Source organism: Mycetomoellerius zeteki, unplaced genomic scaffold, assembly GCF_001594055.1.
Source record: "Mycetomoellerius zeteki isolate Tzet28-1 unplaced genomic scaffold, Tzet1.0 scaffold61, whole genome shotgun sequence".
In the NCBI taxonomy this organism is placed as follows: domain Eukaryota; kingdom Metazoa; phylum Arthropoda; class Insecta; order Hymenoptera; family Formicidae; genus Mycetomoellerius; species Mycetomoellerius zeteki.
The window spans coordinates 991,942-1,013,769 of NW_017257621.1; the positions used below are offsets into that span (position 1 = coordinate 991,942).

Sequence of the window (21,828 nt, forward strand, 5' to 3'; positions counted from 1 at the left end):
TTTGTTCAAAAATTCCTGCTGCAATCTTAATTTTCTACGGCGTTTATAAAAAAAGGAAGAAACACTAAATCGCAATTGAAACAGATCGTTTGTAGTAAACGAATTATTAATCATAAAATTGCAGACATTTGAGATTATTTTTATTCGTTTCTCTAATGAATTGCCAGTTATTTCTTCACTCTTTCAATCGAAGAGATTTTAACAGGGCGATAAAATAATTGTGCATATTTTTTGCTTTCAGTCAAGAATGACCCAACCCGCTTTCTTGGGGAGGGCGTGTCGTTCAAGGCGAAGTTGATCGGTATTTTGGAGGTAACGGAAGCACGCGGTGACCGGATGTGCCAGACGGCCTTGGCTGAGCTGAAGATGGCGATTCGCGCCGCCGGTGAGCACAAGCAACGAATCGCCGTTCAGGTCAGCATAGATGGGCTTCGTTTGAGGGATGAAAAGACGGGGGTAAGTAACGAAATTATTCACGTAGGTAGACATTGTGGATCGATTTACGATATAATTTATGATGCATCCTTTCGCAGGACTGCCTGTATCATCATCCGGTACATAAAATATCATTTATCGCGCAAGATATGAGCGATTCGAGAGCCTTCGGATATATTTTCGGGTCACCGGATACTGGACATCGATTCTTCGGTATTAAGACTGATAAGGCGGCGAGTCAGGTAAATTTTTCTATTTTCGTTTTGTTTCAAGCGACTGTTTCTTTACACATCATCACACAAAAAAATTTCATCTAAAAGTGTGTGAAATATGCAATGAAGTAACGTAATTCACGATTAATTCTTGTTCTCAATAAGTAACGATGAATTCTTCATGTGTACTTGAACGTCAGTTTGAAGAGTACCTGTATCACGGGCCCTCGGCAAATATGCGAAAATTTAATCAGAGTGCACAAGACGCACAAGGCGAGGGGCATCGAATTGATTTCGCAGCTCGAGAGTTATCGGGGACACGCACGAGCGATTACGATTTCGCGTTCCTGCGTCGCTGCCAAACGCGGTTAAAGTGTGTCAATTATCGGGAACGAGTAGCCGACCGGGTATCGAAGGGGGTGTAGCCGGAGGGGAGCAGGGAACCTAGAATGATATTTGCCCGATCCGAGAAGCAATATCGACCTCGGGCGACCGTAATCCCGGATGCGTATGTAAATAATTGCATTACACGGCTCCGCGTTCAACTCCGCCCCGTTCCTCCGTTACGTCCTCGCCACGGGAGATTGTTGCCGGATTATCCACGGCTCGCTTCGTACGCCGTTCAAAGGGATCGACGGCAACTTCTTGATATTCAAATCCGTCAGTATATCCCACTTTTGTGTTCAAGCACCGCGCGATTTAAGCATTGAAAAAATGCTTCCTTTAAGTGTTTCCTTTTTTCTGCGTCGAAGAAAATCGAAAATTACACACAAGTAGCATATTGTTCTTAAATGCAATCGATCAGGAGCAAAAAAAAAACAATCGTAAAAGTATTATCATTATTATCCTAGGGATATAATGAATATAAAATTTGATTCTAATAATGAATTTTAACAAATAAGTTAGATATGAGAAAGCCACTGCGTATAAATAACTTTGGCACTGTTTCATCGAATTTAATTTTATTACGCGATTAAAATCTAGATAATTCATTAGAAAAGTACTTTCCTAATAAATCTTTGTTTCATGTATGCACTTATTTTCGCTCGTCTCATTGAGCAAAATAAGTTTGAAACAGTTAGCACTATTACAGTATTATTCGCGTAATACGTTACGGTCGCGAGCAACTTTCCGCAAGACGAATATTAGACATAATAGTAGCGAACAGAAGTTCATGACGACTAATCAGCTACGTTAAGTCGAGGAATATGTTTAACTCTGGTATGAAGCATGGAGACTTTCGCTCTCGATCGCGCGCACGCTGGTACAATTGCCGGGTCCTCAACTGGTACAATTCAATAGCGGCGATCATCGCCGCGAAAATGAAATCAGCTCGGGAAGCTCGCGCGACAGGTGGCAAATTAATTCAACAACCTTACGTCTTCATTCAATTTCCAAGTTTAATTTCTGCGCTCGCCTCCTGTAAACGACTCCGGTAATCCTCGCCCGTATATTCGGCGGCGTGTTTGATGCGCTGGAGGTTTTAACCGACGTGGAATCGCAGCAAATAGAGGGTTGTCGCGCTCATAGTAGCGGGGGTAGGAGGGAAGAGTGAAAATAAAACGAACGATCGAAGAAAGGTTTCGGAAATTATACGATCAACGGGCGTGGGTAGTTTCTTCGATATTTTTTATTCCTGAAGAAAAGGAAGTTAATTTAGATTCGTCGGGAATTCTCGAGGTTTCAAATTGATCTTAAAATAAAGGAAAGTTTATCCTTTTTTTTTTTTATTGAAACACAAAAAGATTGCTAATATGCGTGAAAAAATTTTAAGACGTTAAAACGAATGAAAAATTTGTTAATAAAAAATTTTACTGTTACTTTTAAAATTAAGTTTCTTAAAAAGATGATTTCTTCAAAAATTAAATCGAGAAATATTCTCAAATAAGAAGAATTCTCCAAATATATCTGACTTCGAATATACGAAATGTAATTGAGTTTACGTCTGCAAGTTTGGTGCAAGTGGCACAAACAAGATATTTTGTTTAACAGGTGGTGATAGCGATGCGGGACTTGTTCCAAGTAGTGTTCGAGCTGAAGAAGAAAGAGATTGAACTGGCGAAACAGCACATAGAGCAGAATGCCATTAATGCGATTAAATTCCACACCGGCGGTATTTTCGTTGAATCGGCACCCGACACCAAGGTGAGTTCCAATCCCTCGAAATAATTGCTGCAGTCAAGATATGTCAGCTAAATTGTTCTCTTTAATGACTCTTCTTGTTCATATTTTTAACTGCTTCTCCATTTCCTTCATAGTGTGCCTGAAGTATCATTATTCATGTTTTCATTAATTTAAATATCATCTAAAATCAGTCAATGTTAACTGATTCTTTATCTCCTTCTAAATAGAATTAGAAAATCTAGTTAAAAAAGATCATGATTAACTTTAAAATTTGTATAAATGTTACCTTGCTCTCTCTCTCTCTCTCTCTCTCTCTCTCTCTCTCTCTCTCTCTCTAATCATAATTAAAATAATTATTTGTCGTTGTTTATATTGTAATTATCATATTATATTATATTACGATTTAGAAAGAAATAAAGAATCAGTTGCACAACAGTTACGAGTTCATCGACGTTGGTGTGGAATGGAATTTGGATTTTAAGAGAAATACCGATAATAGTAAGACGTAATTAACAGACGCTAGAGACGCGTTACGATAATTTGTCGCAGGGCGCAGCGGGCACCGAGTCATCGTTTCATCGAATTCGCACGACTAACTGCGAGGTCGACAAAACCGCCGATCGCAAGAACGAGACACAGAGCGGTGTGATTGCGGATTTGCTAGATCTGCAGTTCGAACTGAATTCGCTGCAGCAGGGCATTCATCAGATGGACAAAATTACGCCAGAAAATCCCGTACCGTCTACCGACGATCTATTCGAGACCGATCCGTTCGGTGATTCTTTCGCGAACATGAAGGTGCGGATTGGTATTGCGAATTTGCGAATATCTTCTTCATCTAATGCGTTAGAAAGGAAATTGCAATCATCGCAATCTTAATATCGGTGTGAATGGAGAAACTGTATTTTTTTCATTATCTATCAGAAACGAATCAAACGTAATCATTACAACCATGATATTCATAGCGAAGAAAAACGATATTCATTAACAATATTATATGTTCGACGTTTTATTTTTCTATACCTGTTGCAGCTGCAGGATACAGTTCGTCCAATTCTGCCACCGCCACCTTCCTCGACCAAGAGAGGACATTTAGAGAGACAACATACTGTACCAGTACCACCCGTATCGACTACTTCCAGTCCGGCGACGACGTTAGTTAGTAAAACGCCGCCACCACAGAGCACGATTCACTGGTTCGAGAAGGAGGCTGAGGATCTCTTCAACGACAGTGAGATAACAAGTCTGAGTAAAAATTCGACGAAGAAAGATCCGGAAGATGTAAGTGTTAATTTTCTCTGTATTTTTTACCGAATACATTTCTAAAATAATTTCTATAATAATTTCAAGCGACTCATATCGTATTGCAGAGCTCAGTGGAGACTACGCCTCGTAACAGTCAAACAAAAAGCCCGCAGATCGACGTATTCACGGAATTGGATCCTCTGGGTACCGGTCTGATTAAGCCTTACGTGGACAAGAAGGATTTCTTCCAGCACTTGAAAAATCCACCAAAAAAAGTCCTCAAAGATTTGGTATCCACGAATTCCAGCGATAGTTTTCCAACGAACTTCAACATCACAACCAGCACGGAATGCACAGAGTCGACGAAAACGCAAAATGAGTTGTCGTCGAGGGACAGCGAGGATAATAACTTCGCCAATTTCGATCGATTCAACGAGAACGAGGCGAGCCAATCTTCCCAACAGAGAATCGACTCGCCGCCGAAAAATGAGACAACCTCCCGCTCGATACATCATCAGCCTCTCTCGGTGTGTTTGCCGCCGGAGGAATCGACGTTATCTAAAGGACCGACTACCGCTTCGGGAGGAAGTTCGATCCTTCGTAGTATGGACAGAGACTCGACGGAATCAACACAGGGTTTGGTGAAGCTACCCAGTCCAAAGAAGTATCTTCAATCTGTACGGAAGAGGGACTTCGACATCGACTTACCGGCCGGAAAAACGCAATCTTTGGAATCCAACAAACAGTTCCCAGTGGATTTCTCGATGGCAAATGAGTCGCCGGCATCGCCACTACGGTCTTGTTCGTCGGACGCAAACTCGCGTCTTTCTAGCTCGAGTGCGGAATTGGATTTAGTGCCGGAACCACCGCCTAGGAGTACGGGAAGTATTCTTATCAACCCGCCGCCTTTACCACCGAAGAAGCAGGGGGTTCGAGGAGGCGCGAGGCCACCGCCTAGACCGCCACACACGGAGGGACATTTCCAATATGACTTTCCACAGCGCGAGAGCTCGCCGTCACCCACCAAGATTGTTAGGGATAAAAACAAAAGTCCGCCGAGAGATACCATGGGTCATCAGTTCGACGACAATTTCAGTCCGCCTCCGCAAATATCCGGCAGATCGGACTTTACGACGACCACTACCTCCGCCTTCGAAGATTCCTTCAGCACGATGATATCATCCACAACATCGTTGTCGCCTGTGTCCTTTACTACTAGTAGCACTGTCCCGGTCACGGATTCCAAAAAGATGAAACCGCCGCTGGATATCACGCTCAGTCAGCTGACATCATCGTGGACGAATCTGGATGAGTTGGCCTCCAGTCTTGGCATAACCGTTCAGCAGCTAACAAGTCTGACTTTGACGCAACTCACGCAATGTTTGGCGAGTCTTTCGGCAAAAGAAACTGTCGCTGACGCAGAGGAAACTCCGTCAATAACGACAACGTCAATGTCGACATCGATAAAGGAACAAACGGTGGTTCCATCCAAACTTGCGACCTCGTCGCTGTCGTCGTTGGCATCAAAGTCGCTCGAGATGACGATTGGATCGAATTCGACTTCTTTTGTGTGCTCGGAGTCTTTCAAAACTAATTACGAACCGGAAATAAAACAAGATCCTACGTACGACAAGTATGCAGTTTTTCGGGAATTGCTAGAAATGGAGCAGATGGAACGGAAAGAAGAGAAAGTCGAAGAGCCAATTGAGAACAAAGAAGAATTTAATAAAAGCGAACAAGATTCCGACGAAGCTCAAATTCAACCAGAAGTACCAACCAGTGAGAGTACTTCGAATTCTATAGCTTCGTTGGTGAATTTGACAGTCAAGCTACCAGTTAAAAATGAAAACTTGTTGGAAGAAGGGCCCGCAACAAAATCGGACGAAACAATAACTAGCTCCCTTGCAAATTTAATAACAGAAAAATCGATGGAAGTCGAAGACAAAGAAATCGAGAAGGAAAGCGACGTGATTACAGATGCAGATGTTACGTCCGATTCGTCCACGGTCCAACCAACAGAAACAGACATCGACGACGATAGGGAGAAGACGCAGACTATCATGGATGCGGAAGATAGAGCAGAAAATTCCGAGAAAGGAAGCGACGCCAATGGCACTTTGTCTGATAAAGTCGGATCTGATATTCTCAACGATGAGATGAATGGCTCATCTGTGGCTGAGAGATCCTCGATGGAGGTAAAATCTTCGATTTCCACATCAAGCGACAGATACGCTGCCCTGCGGGAGATCATTGGCGAACCAGAACCTGTGCCGATCAAGAAGGACGATGAGGAGATATTAAACTCCGCCCGAGCATCACCGGTGGTACAATCTCAGCAACAAATTCAACAATCGAGAAGTCTGGCGGAGGTAGAATTGTTGAATTTATTTTCCGACAATCTGCCACCACCAGCGAGCCCGAATATCTCGGCTAAGAAAGATTCGGAAGATTTGAAGGCTGTAGCGATGGACATTTTTGAAGAGATTAAGATGTTGAATACTGGCACACATCGCGCCAAGGAGATCAAGCCATTGGCTTCGTCCTCGGGCTTTGAAGACATGTTTTGTCCATTCGGGGATACGACGCGATCGGACAAGGATGACAGTAAGGAGGACACTAATTGGGCCAAATTTGACACGGGTGTCTTCGGCTCGTCCGACAGATCTTCGTGCGAGGGGCAGCGATCGATAGGCGGTACTTCGCCATGGTCACCAGATGGCAAAGATTTCCATAGAGAGATTTCGTTCAAGGCAAACATCGGTTACCGACACTCGGGCGACAGCGACAACGAATGGAAGGATGAAGAGGAGAGCGAGGAGAGCAATGGCAGGTTGCAACGAACGGACGGTAGATACTGGTCCCGACATCCGCGATTCGATGCACCCGGTTTTGAAGATAGGTCGTTTTATGAGGATACCGACAAGCGGGACCGTAGCTTTCGCGACAGGATGGGCAGGAAATCGCGCGGTGCACCATGGACCAAGAGTGGCGTTCATCGTCCTCGCGATCCGTCACCTTGGTACGAGGAGGGTCAATGGGAAGACGAAGGTCCGCGGCGGTATCCACATCGGAAAGTGCAGCCCTACAAGGACGACGAAGATCAATACGAAACGCACTGGAAATGCCGGTCGAAGCCGCCGCCGCCACAGCGGTGTAATTGGAGCCACGACGTTCACGGTTCGTACTACGACGATGAGCGTAAACGAAAGCTGATGCTGTGGAACGACGAAGATCGTTTCGGCAGCAGCCAAGAGAGCATGGGCTACGACGAGGAAGATCGATGGAGCAGAAGAAGGTACGAGAGAAGACGATGGGAGGAAGATAATAGATTCTGGGGTAGAAGAGGGCCTCCAGATGCCGATTATGCTTTAAGAGAATCACTCTACTATTCACTATATCGCGATAGCAGAGAGAGACCTCACGACTATCCGTCCTGGGACGAGGAATACGGTCCGGAACGTCCAGGCGATGACTCGCCCAGATACAATCCGGCGGGTAGGAAGAGACATTGGCCGAAGAGACCCAACAGCGCGAACGATGGCCGTAACAGCGATATGGTGTACGTAGACCCGCGCAAATTCGGCGCCTCCAGGTCCGAGTGCAGCGACAATGATTCCGATCCGTATCTACGACCCTCTCAGCGTTCTAGGAGTCGCGAGAGTTACTGGGGTAGCGACCAGGAATACGATAGCTGGGTAGAGCGACCGTACTGGTCCGAAGGTCCCGACTCAAAGAGTGAAACGATGCACCGCAAGCGAATAGCCAGGCACAAGACTCGACAAGTGCAAAAGACGCAGAGTCCGTTCGAGGACGATTTCGCGCAAAGCGTTGAGCACATGGAACCGTCTGGTCCAAGCGGCGCGATAGAACCGCTGGCACCGGTGGACGTGCACATACGACCGGATGCAACTGACCAGAAGCGGGAGCCACCGCCCGCAAGTCCCTCGTCCGGTATCAGAGGTCCCAAGGATCATCCTAGGCGAGATATCCCCGTTCGGGAGTACAGTAAACGATCGAGCTACTTCGAGGATGATCTCACACCCACAGCGAGCGCATCCAGTGACACGTCCGACCGACAGAGGTTGTCGTCCGATCTCAAAGCCACGCCAGAGGAGCTGCCGTGCGATACCAAGGATCCACAGCAATCCATTGATGGCTTCGTCTCCGAAGATAGCGGTCGTGATTCCTTCTTCAACGGTGATTTGAGGTTCGACGACGACGCCTTCGTCTTCAAGTCCGAACTGGACGACAACGTGCCGGACCACCGTGCGACTACGTTGCCGCTAAAGAATTCGAGACAAGGAAAATACGGGCCAGGGAATAATAATAACAATAATAAGACGGCTAGAGGTGATCAGTACATCCGAAAATCGGAGTCGGTGAATATCTTCGCGAGGGAGAGCGACCCGTTCGACGGCGACGATTTCTTCAATTGATCTATCGAGCGAACGACAGTAAGGGTCGCTAAAACCCCGCGCTGAGTTCGGACACTAATGTGGACTAGATAATTGGAACTTGGATTTAAAAAAATGAGAAAAAAAGAGAGAAAAGGAGAACAAAGGGTTTTCATTGCACACTCGGAAAACGTCGGCGGATCGTGAAAAACGGTGGAATCCAACGCTACAACGATACTTGGTTCTCCTCTAGTCAGAACTCGGCTATAGCAATTTTAACGTAGTAAAATTGAAGGAAGAGCTTTGAATGCAACTTGAACATATCCGAAAAAGTGTTGTAGCAATATTTTTCTGCGCTTCTCTCGTTTCACAAAATTCTTTTAAAAATCTATTCTTGTTCGACTGAGAGAGCGCAATATTTCGTTTTACGCAACTAAATATTTTCTTGTAATTTACCTTTTACATTAATTTACAACATACTATATATGTCCGTACTTCCTGATAGATTTAATTCGTCCATACCAAACGGATTAATTCATCTTGAAGAAAAGGGTGAAATGTTGTCCAAAAATTAATCATTTTTAATCTTGTTGTTTTTTTAGGTTCTAACGAATCTGTATATAATATTTTGATGTATTAGGATTGATTTGCCGAGAGAAAAGAAAGAGAAAAGTCAGCCTGATTTAATAATTTATGTATTGCATAATTATTAAATATCGTTTCATTTATATATTTATATACTCAATTATTGTATTTATTTATCTTTTTGTTGCAAGAATTTGAAAATGTGCAATTTAATTATATTTGTTTAAAAGGAACGATTCTAGTCAAGTGTGCGTAACCGTTGTATTTGGGAGTTTCGAGGGAGGAAAATTGATGGCACGTTTTGGGGAGTAATCAAAACATGATTTTTATACATTTTTAACTAGCACGAATCAATTACTTTATAATTAGGCGTTCGTACATCGCCGACGACGACGACGATCCTTCTGCGAGCTCCCCTCTGATTCGTCATTCGGTTACGCTGCTGATAAATTGCTCTCACGCGTGAGAGATACGAAGGGTGGTAGAATTATGTTTACACAGACGAGATTATTGCCTTATGTTCGTCGTACCTTTAATGTTCTAGTGTGCGAAATTGCTCGGATATGAAAAGATTGTGTATTATTTAATGCGTATAAAGTCGGATTGTGGAAAGAAAAGCTTCTTTCAAAAGTATAAACTAAATTATTTCATCCTCTAATTTTTCGACATTATTATTTCATTGTAAGTGAGAATAAATGTTGACAGAATAATGTAATTCCAAGTCACGATTACTTATAACAAAACTTAAAGTTAAAGTGATATTTCTCTATAAGGTGATTTGAAAATTCCAGACAATATTGTCCAGGACATGATGTTTTCTTTCTATTTATCACACCGAAGCTTGTTTACCTCGATGGCTTCAATTTACATTATTCTTAATGCTTTTAAAGAGAAAAATTGCTTTTACAAAAATTGTTTCTATTAAAGCGAAATGAGACGTAAAAGAAAAGATAAAAACTTTTTACTTCAAGCTATAAATAATGCTCGTCGCTACATGTTCTGTCTAATCTGGTCTTATATACAGAGCGCGTAGTTTGATTAAGATTTACCGCAAATTCTCTGTTAATATATTTGCATGATTTATGTTGATGAGTATTTTTATGCTAACCACCGTATTACAACGATCATGCCGACATTTTACACACTGTATGTACTTATGTAATAATAGTAGTAAATTATTTATCAACTCGTTTAATGGTTACTCGACACTGTATTGCGAGTATGCGTCAGAAATGATAACGACAATACCGCTTCAATGGCAATTCGATTCCTTGTCCTCCCCTTTCCCAAAAGATTTGTTAATACGGCTGATGATCAATTATACATAATCAATTATACAAATTTATCTTGCTGTTTTTACATGTGACTTCTTAAGGAATCTGTAGATATTATAGATTGCGGTAATGGATAATAAGAAATCAACAACTGTAGAAAGTGAAAAGATAGGTATATATTGGTGATATATATCTTAGCAGTTGAACGAACGATATATATATATATTATATATATAATTATAATGAAAGATTTTATATTATAAAGATTTCAACATTCACTGTACGATCAAAAACTTTCTTGTTGAAAATTGCTCTTTGAAAAAAATTATATCTTCAAATATTTTTTTGCTTTCAAACTTAGAAATAAAAGAATTAATTTGCGACCTTAAAACTGTATTAATTTTGCGACACAAAACAAACGGAGACAATAATTTTATCTCGAAGAAAAAATATGAAAAAAGATTTGATTTTTAAAAAGTAACTCTCTTTGAACAAAGAAATAAGATCGATGTGCATGATGATTAGTTTCGTGAAAAAATTGAGTATTTCTTTTTTTTATTTTTATTCAAGTATTTAGCAAAGATGAAATAAGCTTTTGTTGTATATATAATTGCTTATTTTGTAAAATTTTCACTTAATATATTGAGAGCTGCAGACGAATAAGATAAAATCATGTAAGTATACAATTGTGATTTTAATTTTTACTGATAAAATTGTATTCTCTTTTAATTTTGCTCTATTTTTTTATTAGAAAAAAATCTCAGCCAAAACAATGTTTTTTTGTAATGCTGTTAATGAAATTTAAATTAACATTTAACAATATTTAAGCAAAGGATTACTAATATAAAATACTAATCGATCAATCAACTAAATAATAATATCGCACTAAATAATATTTTATAATGATTAAAAATATAAATAATTTTTTTATTAAAAAATAAATTCAATTGAAGTCTTTAGAATAGCCGATAGTAGAACATGAGGAAAGAATTATCTATAATCTTATTGTGCTAATAATTAGCACATAATACAATTATGTGCTAATTTTGTACATCGTCATTGACTTATCACTTTCGAACCTTCGGCTAATAAAAATGTATAAAAATAGGAATCGTAATAATTCCGAGTCTATATCTCGTAAATTCCGTGTACTATGTGTCCTATTCTTACGAAATACTTCAGCAAGGTTCATCTTCGCGTTTGATAAGAGCAAAGTGACAAATAAGCACCGGGGTGGCGTCGTTATCGTCATCGACATGCTCAGACCGCACAATCGGCGTTGGCACGTCCTTCGGCCTTGTGTGTATATGCCACCCCCGTTTCTTGATTTTGGCCGCGCACAATGCACAATAAAAGAGCATTAGGATCACCGGCTTTGTCGAGAAAGAGAGCGGCTGCACGACTTCTCTCGCAACAATGGCGCGGCCTCCACTTGGTCGCGGTGCTCGAAACACCTGGCAAACAAGGAAACAATGCGCCGCACGAGCCGCACTTCGACGGGATTTCGCGCATTTGGGGGTGCGCGCACGCTAACAAATTATCACCCCCTGCCCCGACTTTACCATCCCAACGGCTCACCCCTTGGCTCTGCCGCATCTTTCTCGCACTCTTCACCTTTTGTCTTCCTTCATTCGATGTTCTATCGCGAATTTTTGAGATTGCAAATTGCGTGCTTTTGCAAAAAAATCACTACACTGCATATCTAATATATTTTCAAAATATAGTAAATGCTGGCTGAATAGATCAAATTTTAGAAAAGTAGAAAAACAATTTTAAAATTTTAATTTCATTAATTACCGGTCATAATACTTTCTCTCAATATTAAGTTTGTTCTTTATGGCTAAAATAGTATACCTTGTTATACACCTTAAAATTAAATATACCTATATACTTAAAGTGATGAAAGGAAACAGAACAATTGTGAAATATGTAATTTTATGAATATGTAATAAAACGTATGGATATCTTTATAATCTTAAGTAAAGAATATATTTAAAGATAGGTATGTTTAAAACTGATTTTAATTCAGCATTAAAAATGTACTGTAAAGTACTTCTAGCCACCAAATGTAAGTGCAGGTAGAAAAAACCAAATAATTTTATCTAGCGTAGGTGGACTCATTGTTAAACCAGACCATTATATCGTTGCGCGGAAGGTGACGCATGAAAGAGCGGAAAGCTGCAGAAGAGGGCGGAGGGTAAAGAAGAGAAAATCAACCCGCATGTGCTCGTACGTACTCGAAAACAAAAAGTACTTTCGGGCATGCGGAGGCGGGAATCATAAAATGCACCGAACGGCAGCGACGGCAGCGGCGATGCGCGCCTTTCTCGGCCAAATGCAACTTTGAAAAGCCACGAGAAATGTTTGTAATTGGGATCGTTGGCCTATCGTGCTTTGTAGACTCTGCGTATTCAAGAGAGAAAGAGAGCGTACTCCCTTCTTGCTCGAGTGCGCGTGGTCCGTATAAGTATGCTTTTGCGATATGCGTTGACGTTTTATTTTGTTAGAACACTATACATTTAACGCATGAATTTATAACGTAAGATACTGCTCTTTATAACGTAAAGAAATTTTCTAAAAACAATTTAATGTTACACTAAATAAACAATTATTAAATCATTGTTCAATATCGAACAAAATAGGAAGAAAAAGAGAGAGAGAGAGAGAGAGAGAGAGAGAATATTTTGATAAAAAGTCATAATTGTATATATATTATTAATATAGAAATTATTAGCGCAAAAGATCACTAAAATTCTACTATGGATTTGAATTTAATGGACCGATATTATTACAAGTTCTTATTTTTATATATTACGTCATTATAATAGTTTTTCTAAGATCTTTTATATTCGTACTGCTGGTTGCGGTAATAAAATATTCCCATGAAAGAGCGATCACCGATAATTCACTCTCAAGTATTTCCCACTTAATGACGACATCGTTAGCGTCGGGCGCGCCAACGTGTCTCCATCAATATTTCATAAATCTGAAGTAAAAGCGGCAAGTGTTTACCGCATCCTAAGCAACTAAGCGAATCCTCAATCTCGTTCGCCGGTTAGCCGTAAGTGTGTTCCCCGCCGGCAAATTTGCATTGAATTGAATTTCAGATTCGGTCACGCGGTTTCACTACAATCGAGCCGCGCATCGAGGACCCCTTCGGACCCCCTCCGTGTCTTTCTTCAATCTGCGCGAAATCAAATGAGACGGTATACAGGGTGAACCACGTAATTTAACCATCCCAATCATTCGCCACCCTGAAGATAATTTAAATTTATTTATCTTGTTTTTATCTTGAATAATTTACTTTAAAACAGGCTAAAATGATTTCCAATATAATTTTTCAATATTTTTAAAATACAATATTTGAAATCACCTTTCAACCTTTTAAATGGATAATTGATTTATCTGGTCGTTTTGTTTCTGGCAGTTGATATTCACTCAAATACAAAGTTCGCAATACGTCGTACGACGGACTCAATCGCGACAAGAATCTCCAGTTTACCATCTCCGAACCGCATAAAGTAAATGGCTCTTCCTGCTCGATGCGAGGAGGAGAGGGAGTTGCGGAGGACATCTCGGCACCGGTGGCGAAAGTGGCAGACGCGGCAAGGGACGAGGCGGAAAAGGACGAGACGGGGTTCTCAAGAGCAGAGAAGGGGTGTGAGATTCCCGACGAAGCGGGAAAACGACGTCTTGAAAAAGGTGCAAAGCCGACAGTATTCTTTGTAGCGGGGATATTCGCCTTGTACCGCCAAGACCTTTTCGCACTTCTTTACCTTTCCGCACGCTCCACCCTCATCCCCCGCTTCGCTCCTGCGGCTTACGACTTTCTTGCGCAGCGGTCTTCTTCATCCTCCCAACTACCATCACCACTCCGACGTGCTACTATATATACTACTACACCAATCCAACCACCACCGCCGTCATGAGGATCGGCTAGTAGTAGCAACGACTTACTTCTCCGCCCTCGACCGACTGAAGGCTCTCTTTCGGCATGAGATATTTACCAACATCCAAGATGGCGGCAAAATCTCGCTAGCTTTTCGCAGGGAGAATGACGACAAGGACGCATCATCCATACAGCGGTAATGCGGTCTTTTTCCACCAGTAAACACTCACTCTCTCTCTTTCTCGTTGCTCCTCTCGCGTTCCTCTCGCGGTTCTTACCAACTTCGTCCTCGTCTTCTCCTTCGTCTACTTTTTTTTCTTTTTCTTCTTCTTTGAACTCTTTGTGAGCTTTATGTTGCACACCGCGCAGCTTTTGTCACCGCAAAAGCGACTGCGCTTCTATTTTTCAACATCGACTGCTCTCCCGCGAGATTGAGGATTTTAGGTCGCATAGTGCTATGTAGACGACGAAATGCGTCGACGGTTCCTTAATCCATGAATCCCTTCACGTGTTACGAATATTTCCAACAATTCTCTTTGTATTTTGTAAAATGCATTTTAATATTCTACAAGACGATGTAGCGTAAATTATTGCTTGATTTAGTGTTACATTTCCTAATATTATTACAACATTTATTTATCCAATTAATATTTATCCAATTAATTGGAATTTCAATAGTCAAAAATTTAACTGATAGCATCGTATATATATTTCATTGCTGATATATTTCATGACAAAAATTAAATTATGTCTATTAAATACGTAGATATATGTATTTTCAATTCATATCCTTGCTTCACAAATGTCGTAATTTATCAAATTATTAAAGTACGATATCCTTTCACCTTTTCTCTCAAATGATAAATAATTTACATATTCTAAATAACAATTATCTACAAAAGAACAATTTTGCTGAAGTATCTAAAAATTTAGCTAAGTATAAATCTAAAAATAAATTTTGTTGGACTATGAAAATAATTATATAGAACACTCAAACTGATAGCTAAAATATCAAAATTTTTTTGCAGCTATGCCCATTATGCTTGAATTTTCTACACAAATATTTTGATAAACTAATAAAATTATTATTAGATTTGTATCTAGCTAAATTTTTAGATATTTTAGCAAAATCGTTCTTATAATATGTGCTTAAAAACCACATCATATTTTATAATGTCAATTACGTTTTAAAACATTTGACTAATCTCTTTGATGACAAATAAATAATTTACATATTCTGAATAATATAATTATCTACATAAAAATTCTACATCACGTTTAATATCAATCACCAATTTTATGTAAAACATTCGAATAATCATTACAAAAAAAGATCAATCGAATCGAATGTCTTCGATCCCGAATCTAGCGTAGATTCACTCCACTATTCATAGTTTCGTAGCCGCGAGTATAAAGTCGACACCCGATCGCGGTTCGCCTTGGAATTTCCAGCAGATTTGGTCTGAGGAGACAGGCGGGAACGGAGGGAGCGAGAGGGAAGAAATCAGGAGGTAAATACGAGCGACGAGAGTCCAGGGTAAGAAGCAATCGGATCGAATAGTGGAACTCTTGGAATCCGCAATCCGCCGTGAAGTGAATGGCGAACCTCGAAGAGTTCTATGGAGCAGGCGCGCGCGTTTTCCTTTCCTCTATCCGGTCGTCTTCGTCGGTCAGAACTTGTGATTAAGATGCGGTAATCGCTGAATCGGCAAGGGAGACCAAAAGGCACAGAGTTTTTCAACACTTCTTTGCGATATTCTTCGCGTGAGAAAAACCCTGTGAGGAACGCGCGAAAATATTTTTATTGAATCCCCACGGTACGAATCTTGCGTTTCTTGTATAGTAGAATACAATTGCTTATTTCTGATTAAAAATATCAGTAGGCAATTTATTGTATTGTTGTACGTATAAAAGTAAAAATTGTGCTTAAGACAATAATAACATTCGACTCTAGATATTGTTATATATCTTCTCATTTTTTTTACAGCTTTTGCTTTCACTCTTACAAATTAATTTAGGATAAAATCATTTTTAATCCTCAACTACATGTCTCGTTTTAGAGTATTAATTTACATGTCTGGGTCCAAATCCCACGGTTTTGATTGGCTTATCACAAATATCAATGGAAAATATATTTTGTTTTCTAATGAAATGCCACAATGTATAGAATCGAAATATCAAAACATAAAAAAGTTTTGATAATAATTGAAAAAATTATGCCAAAGAATAGTAAAGAACAATTTGTAAAAAGAGTGCAATAATCATCTTTTCTTCAAAAATTTATATCTTTATAATAAAAAAAGATACAAATAAAAATAAGTAGTGTTTTGAAAAGGGGAAAATGTGAACTTTAAGAAAAAAAATATATTATATTGATTCATTCCAAAAAATATAATTATTTGCACGAGTGAAATGAGGACATTTTAATATATGCTTGGAATAATGATATCGGAAGTGTGTCGGGTATTTTCTTCTTTAATACAATGAAAATATTTTATATTATATATGTAACAATTTTGATATTATTTACTCATGATTTTATAACTCCGAGAAAATAGAGCGATCGTTTCGCCAAGTCGCCTGTCTCGCAAAAATGCTTTTTTTGACAATGAATATATGTTTTAATTATAAGAAGACAACACATATACTTGAATACAGCACTAATAAGCAGGCACTTATTAAAAACGAATTTTCACTTTCTGCAAAAATCTCTCGAATTTACATTTGACGGATCCAAATCACCCAAAGCCAAATTTTTATTGTATCACAATTAGTATCAAGACAACAACGAAACAATTGCAACGCGGCGATCGACAGAGAAAAATTCCAAGTTTTTTTTATCCCTTCATTTTAACTCTGCAATATTAACCGTATAAAAATTGCGGCCGATTAAAATTTTCACCCGGGTCCAAATGACCCACTCATGTAGTTGAGAGTTAAGATTATCGAGATAAATGTTAAATCACTCTCTAAAACTTTTAGAGTGAATTGTTATTCTGAAGAGTGAAATCTCATTCTTGAAGATTCTTAAAGATTGAGCCACTCGTTTTCAAAAGTGTCTCAATTTTCACTTTTTACAGTGAGATTCCATTCCAAAGAATTTAGAGAATACATTTTGAATTAAACAATTTGAAATAATGTGTTACAAGTACAAGTATATATAACAATAGATGAAACAGCACGGTAATATAGAACGCAAGATACCGAATAATAATCATTACAGCGTCTTGTGCGTCGTGAGATTTCAGAGACACAACGACACAATACGCCGCATTAACATTAGCGCGAGCGGATATTGAAATCCGGCGCGAAGAGCGTTGCGACAAAGAAGCGGAAGCGGCGGGGGATGGCAGTTGGAGAAGAGTTTCGCCCGCGCATACGTGGAGTAAGTGCAATAATACCAGATTATTTGCACCACAAAGCCATGCGTACGAGTAAACACAATATTCGCTCTCGGCTCGGCTCGGTTCTGTGAACCGATAGTGCGCCCAGGTAGACTCGCATCCGCATCTATATATCGCGGTTCCGCCGTACCTGTCTCTCTCGCCCATCCCGATTCTCTCTTCCTCTCTCTCGGTCGTACACCAAACATCATAAATGTCTCGATACATTCATCCTAGATCTAAATAAATTTTTTCAAAAATATGCACCAAATTCATGATACTATCCGTATTATTGTTAGAAAACAATTAAGAAATATTCTGACTTAAAGATAAAATTTCGTCGATAAATTGCATTAAATAAATTACAAGCAAATTCAGCTCGTTAAGTAAAGACTGGAGTGATTTAAAATAGTACATTAATACAAAATACTTATAACAAGAAATATTCTTATTTTCATTAAACTTAAAAAAAATTAATTACATATAGATATATATATATAACGTATTATTTTATTAGTAGCAATTATTACTCATATTAATATGTTTAGTAGACTTTATATATAGTGAATGTTACGTCATTTATCAAACCTAGTATACATATCCTGTGCCTCTCGCGCACGTTTCTCACCCCTAGCAATCTCTCTCTCTCTCTCTCTCTCTCTCTCTCTCTCTCTCTCTCTCCTTCTCTTCCCTCCTTTCTCCCTCTCCCTCTCTCTTATCTATCTGTCTCTTTCTCTCTGTATGTACCGCTCTGGCGTAATACAGATTCTATTTGAGCTGCCTCAGGGAAGTTAACTTGTGATGCGTGCAGCTCGTCTCGCTCTGTTGGCGATTCTACGAATCTAGTCGATGGTTGGTTGGTTGCAGCACTTCCACGATGAAAATGCGATGCGATAATGGCGCTTAGTTATTTCCTTAACCCCTACATCGCTACAGCGTCAGGTTACTCAACCAATAAGATTAAAATATAAAAACGACGCAATGAGACGCTTGGAACAATTCATAGGAAATTTAGAAGGCCAAATTTAATTCTAAGATATATTTTTAGATAAATGTAAACAGGAATTTTTCTCCAAATGTTTCTTGGATGTAATAAATAATTTAAAATGTGAACTGAAAATATTTTTACATATTAAGCTAATTAAAATGAAATGTTCATTTAAGTTATAAAGAGCTTTTTTTATATCATCTCTGTTTGAAACTTTTTTAAATTAAAAATAGGATTAAAAGATTATAAAACTACAAGATTAAAAAAATGCTCTCTAATTTTCTGCAGATACTAAATTAAATCAATTCTCAGTCCGACGTTTTTAAAGCGACGTTTCTAAAAAAGGAACGTCACGAAATTGGTGTCGAGAAAGCAATCGCACGACGAAGAAGGTCGCGTCGCCGGCGACTGCTCGTAGATCAACGACTCGCGTTCCATCTTCATCGCGCTGCTCAAAGCAAATCAGCCTTCGAAGTGTTACAATTTCGCCCTCCCGCCCTCTCCAACCCCTGCCTCGAAAGTCCCTTTAACTATCCCGCTATTTTCCTAACTCCCATCCTAACCCCCTCCGGGGCTTTCTCCCCGTTTTCCACGTCGCTCCTCCACTCTTGCAGCCCTCGCAGGGTGGAAACACGTCGGTCCGACCGGCTGGGGTGGTTTCGTCTAACGGGGTGCGAGCTGAGGTGGGGGTCGAAACGCCCGCCCATTGGTCCGCCCACGTAGGACCAAAGCGGTCGCTTCAAATCAATTCAAGCCTCAATCTCACCCTGTAGACGATCCTCCGCTCGCGATTGTGTACCCTTCGTCGTCCGCGAATTCGTGACGTTCGATCTCGGTCCGTCTTAATCTCAAAAAAAGCCAGTGTCAATGCCAAAAGGAACTCATGACATTTTTCGCGAAAAATTCACGAGTGAAGTCTCGATGTAAGTCTTAAGTTGATTTTGGGAAGATTTAGTTCGATTCAAAAATCATTGAGTTCTTTAATGAAGAAGCAAGGTCGCACAATTTCGTGACTGTAGATTATTTTTTAACAACTAAACTGACGAAAAGATACTAAAGATCTGTTGGTGGAAGGTATACAATGACGAATCGCGGGAGACATCCTTGACAATGCCTCGTCGGACTATTGACGCGTGCGACGTCGCAGCTTGAACTCGCAGGTGGAAACAAGACGAAGGAGCAGAGCGAAGCGAAAAAGTCCCGTTATCGTTGTGGAAACAAACTATTAGCGTAAGATAGCACTCATCAAGCGGAGGATAGAGCGATGGATTGAATGTGACAGTCGCTTCGCTGAAATATATCGCAACAGAAGTCATTCGTGTGTTTTCTCCACAGACAATCCGCGAACGAGTTTCGAGAAGTGTGACTTAATCATGGAAGAATCGTTTAGTGTCCGTATAACGTTACTACAACTTGTATTACAACATTAATAGTAATCGAGTAAATCGAGTTGAGTAAATTATGGCGAGTCTTCTGGTTTAAAAACTGAGAAGACTAAACTCAGTGTAATTTTTAACAGAAGAAATTGTTGCAGGAATATTATATGTAGCAACTATTTGTACTAAAGAAATTTCGTGAATTAGTGTGAATTTTTGTTATATTCTGATAGTTCTCTTTCGAGATGTTGGACAAGAATTGATACAACTAACTCTTAAGAAATGTTTTTATAAATGAAATAACTCATATTGAAACATCTCAACACTTGATATGATTAGTCTAGAGTTTGTAATACGCAATTTTTTTTTTGTTAATAAGTAACTTAAAGATTTCATATCAGAGAAATACTAAGAGAAAAAAGTATTTTGATAAAATTTTGTACCGGACGGAGTTTGGATTTTTAATGGAGGATGAGAGCGAATAATCTTGAAGAACCAAACGCGGGATCAACGGCGAAATAAACGAGCACCTCGGTGGCAGGTCCTTATGCTCATGAGGCGGCGATCACGATGGAGCCACGTGCGATGATGATGTCGAACCTGTCGTGCGATGGCTGCGCGGACAGCGACCGGGACTCGGATAGTAGCAGTATGATCGTCGACCCGGTGAGTCTCGACAAGAACGACCTGTCACCGCCGTCGCAGACGTCGTCGAGCCCGGTGATACCGAGCTGCTCGCCGGTACCAACGCCGACGTCAGTGCCGCCGTCGGCCGGCAGGAATCGAAGCAGCGGTGGAAGCAGTGGCGGCGGACGTTCTACAAAGAAAACGTACTCGATGATGTCGGCATCGAGTCAATCAGGGAAATCCAGCAGTTCCAATCAATCCCCATCCAATTATAATTCCGACAAGATGTCGTCATCCCTGATAAAGCCGCCGTATTCGTATATCGCGTTAATCACCATGGCGATCTTACAGTCGCCGCAGAAAAAGCTAACGTTGAGCGGTATCTGCGAATTCATTATGTCCCGCTTTCCCTATTACCACGACAAGTTCCCCGCCTGGCAGAACTCTATCAGGCACAATCTCTCGCTCAACGATTGCTTCATCAAGATTCCGCGCGAGCCTGGAAATCCGGGAAAGGGTAACTACTGGACGCTGGACCCGTTGGCGGAGGACATGTTTGACAATGGTAGCTTCCTGAGACGCAGGAAGCGATACAAGAGGCCGCCGCCGCATTACGTGCTGCGAGACCGGGCGATAATGGCCACCTTCGCTATTTGTGGTGACCGGGGACCCTGTCCAGGTGGCGGCGGCAGTCACCCGAGTGCTCTGGCCTATCCTGGAGCCGCTTATCTATCGCCACCGCCCGGTCTGCCGTTACTAGACTTCTCTCCATCAACCCTGGAGGCACTGAAACTCGGCGGTTTCCTGGAACCGCCGCCACCGCTCTACAAACCAGTGCCCATCACGGCGCCGCCGATCAGGCAGATCGATCCGATCTCCACCAGGATCACGACGCTGCCGGCTAGTCACACGACGAGCGTCGACAAAAAGCGCAATTTCAGCATCGACGCGCTCATCGGCAAGCAAGCGGCCAGCGATCAAAACTGCGGCGCGTTGCTGGATCTCAGCCCGTCGGAGCACAGAGAAATCAGGAGCCAGGCGTCAGCCTTCTCGCCGCTCGTCTAGGAGCCTTCTTTTCCAATCGCCAAAGACATACGGTGACTTTCCGAAAGTATTAATCACTTTATAGCTCTTTACGAGTTTAGCGTGATTGCTAATTTTGAGAGGGTCAGAAATGGTGTAACTAATTGTAAGCGTCAAACGCGTGTTCTTATAAGAAGAATTCATAAATATTATTGGACAGTTTTGCTAATATAAAAAAATTTGAAGCTTCAGCTTCTGTCCTTCGAAATAAAG

The 21,828-nt window shown here is 40.6% G+C and overlaps 2 protein-coding genes across 2 annotated transcripts in view; both read left to right on the forward strand.

Annotated features, from left to right (window-relative positions):
* Nucleotides 1-8,896, forward strand: part of Dab (DAB adaptor protein) — a 12,319-nt gene extending 3,423 nt beyond the window's left edge. Inside the window, exons 2-7 of the mRNA XM_018456900.1 lie at nt 242-456; nt 534-677; nt 2,640-2,792; nt 3,321-3,569; nt 3,804-4,052; nt 4,142-8,896. Coding sequence (XP_018312402.1) covers nt 242-456; nt 534-677; nt 2,640-2,792; nt 3,321-3,569; nt 3,804-4,052; nt 4,142-8,452 — 5,321 coding nt within the window. The 3' untranslated portion in view covers nt 8,453-8,896. The remainder of the gene's footprint in view (nt 1-241; nt 457-533; nt 678-2,639; nt 2,793-3,320; nt 3,570-3,803; nt 4,053-4,141) is intronic.
* An 11,333-nt stretch (nt 8,897-20,229) lies between these two features.
* On the forward strand, nt 20,230-21,615 carry LOC108728330 (forkhead box protein D3). Its single transcript, XM_018456829.1, has one exon. It carries the CDS (start codon nt 20,476-20,478, stop codon nt 21,595-21,597), a length of 1,122 nt encoding a protein of 373 aa, XP_018312331.1. The 5' UTR covers nt 20,230-20,475; the 3' UTR covers nt 21,598-21,615.
* The last annotated feature ends 213 nt before the right edge of the window (nt 21,616-21,828 follow it).

Bases quoted from the DNA above. Each gene is read 5' to 3' on its own strand.
- LOC108728330 (XM_018456829.1), top strand. From the start codon at position 20,476: ATGGAGCCACGTGCGATGATGATGTCGAACCTGTCGTGCGATGGCTGC.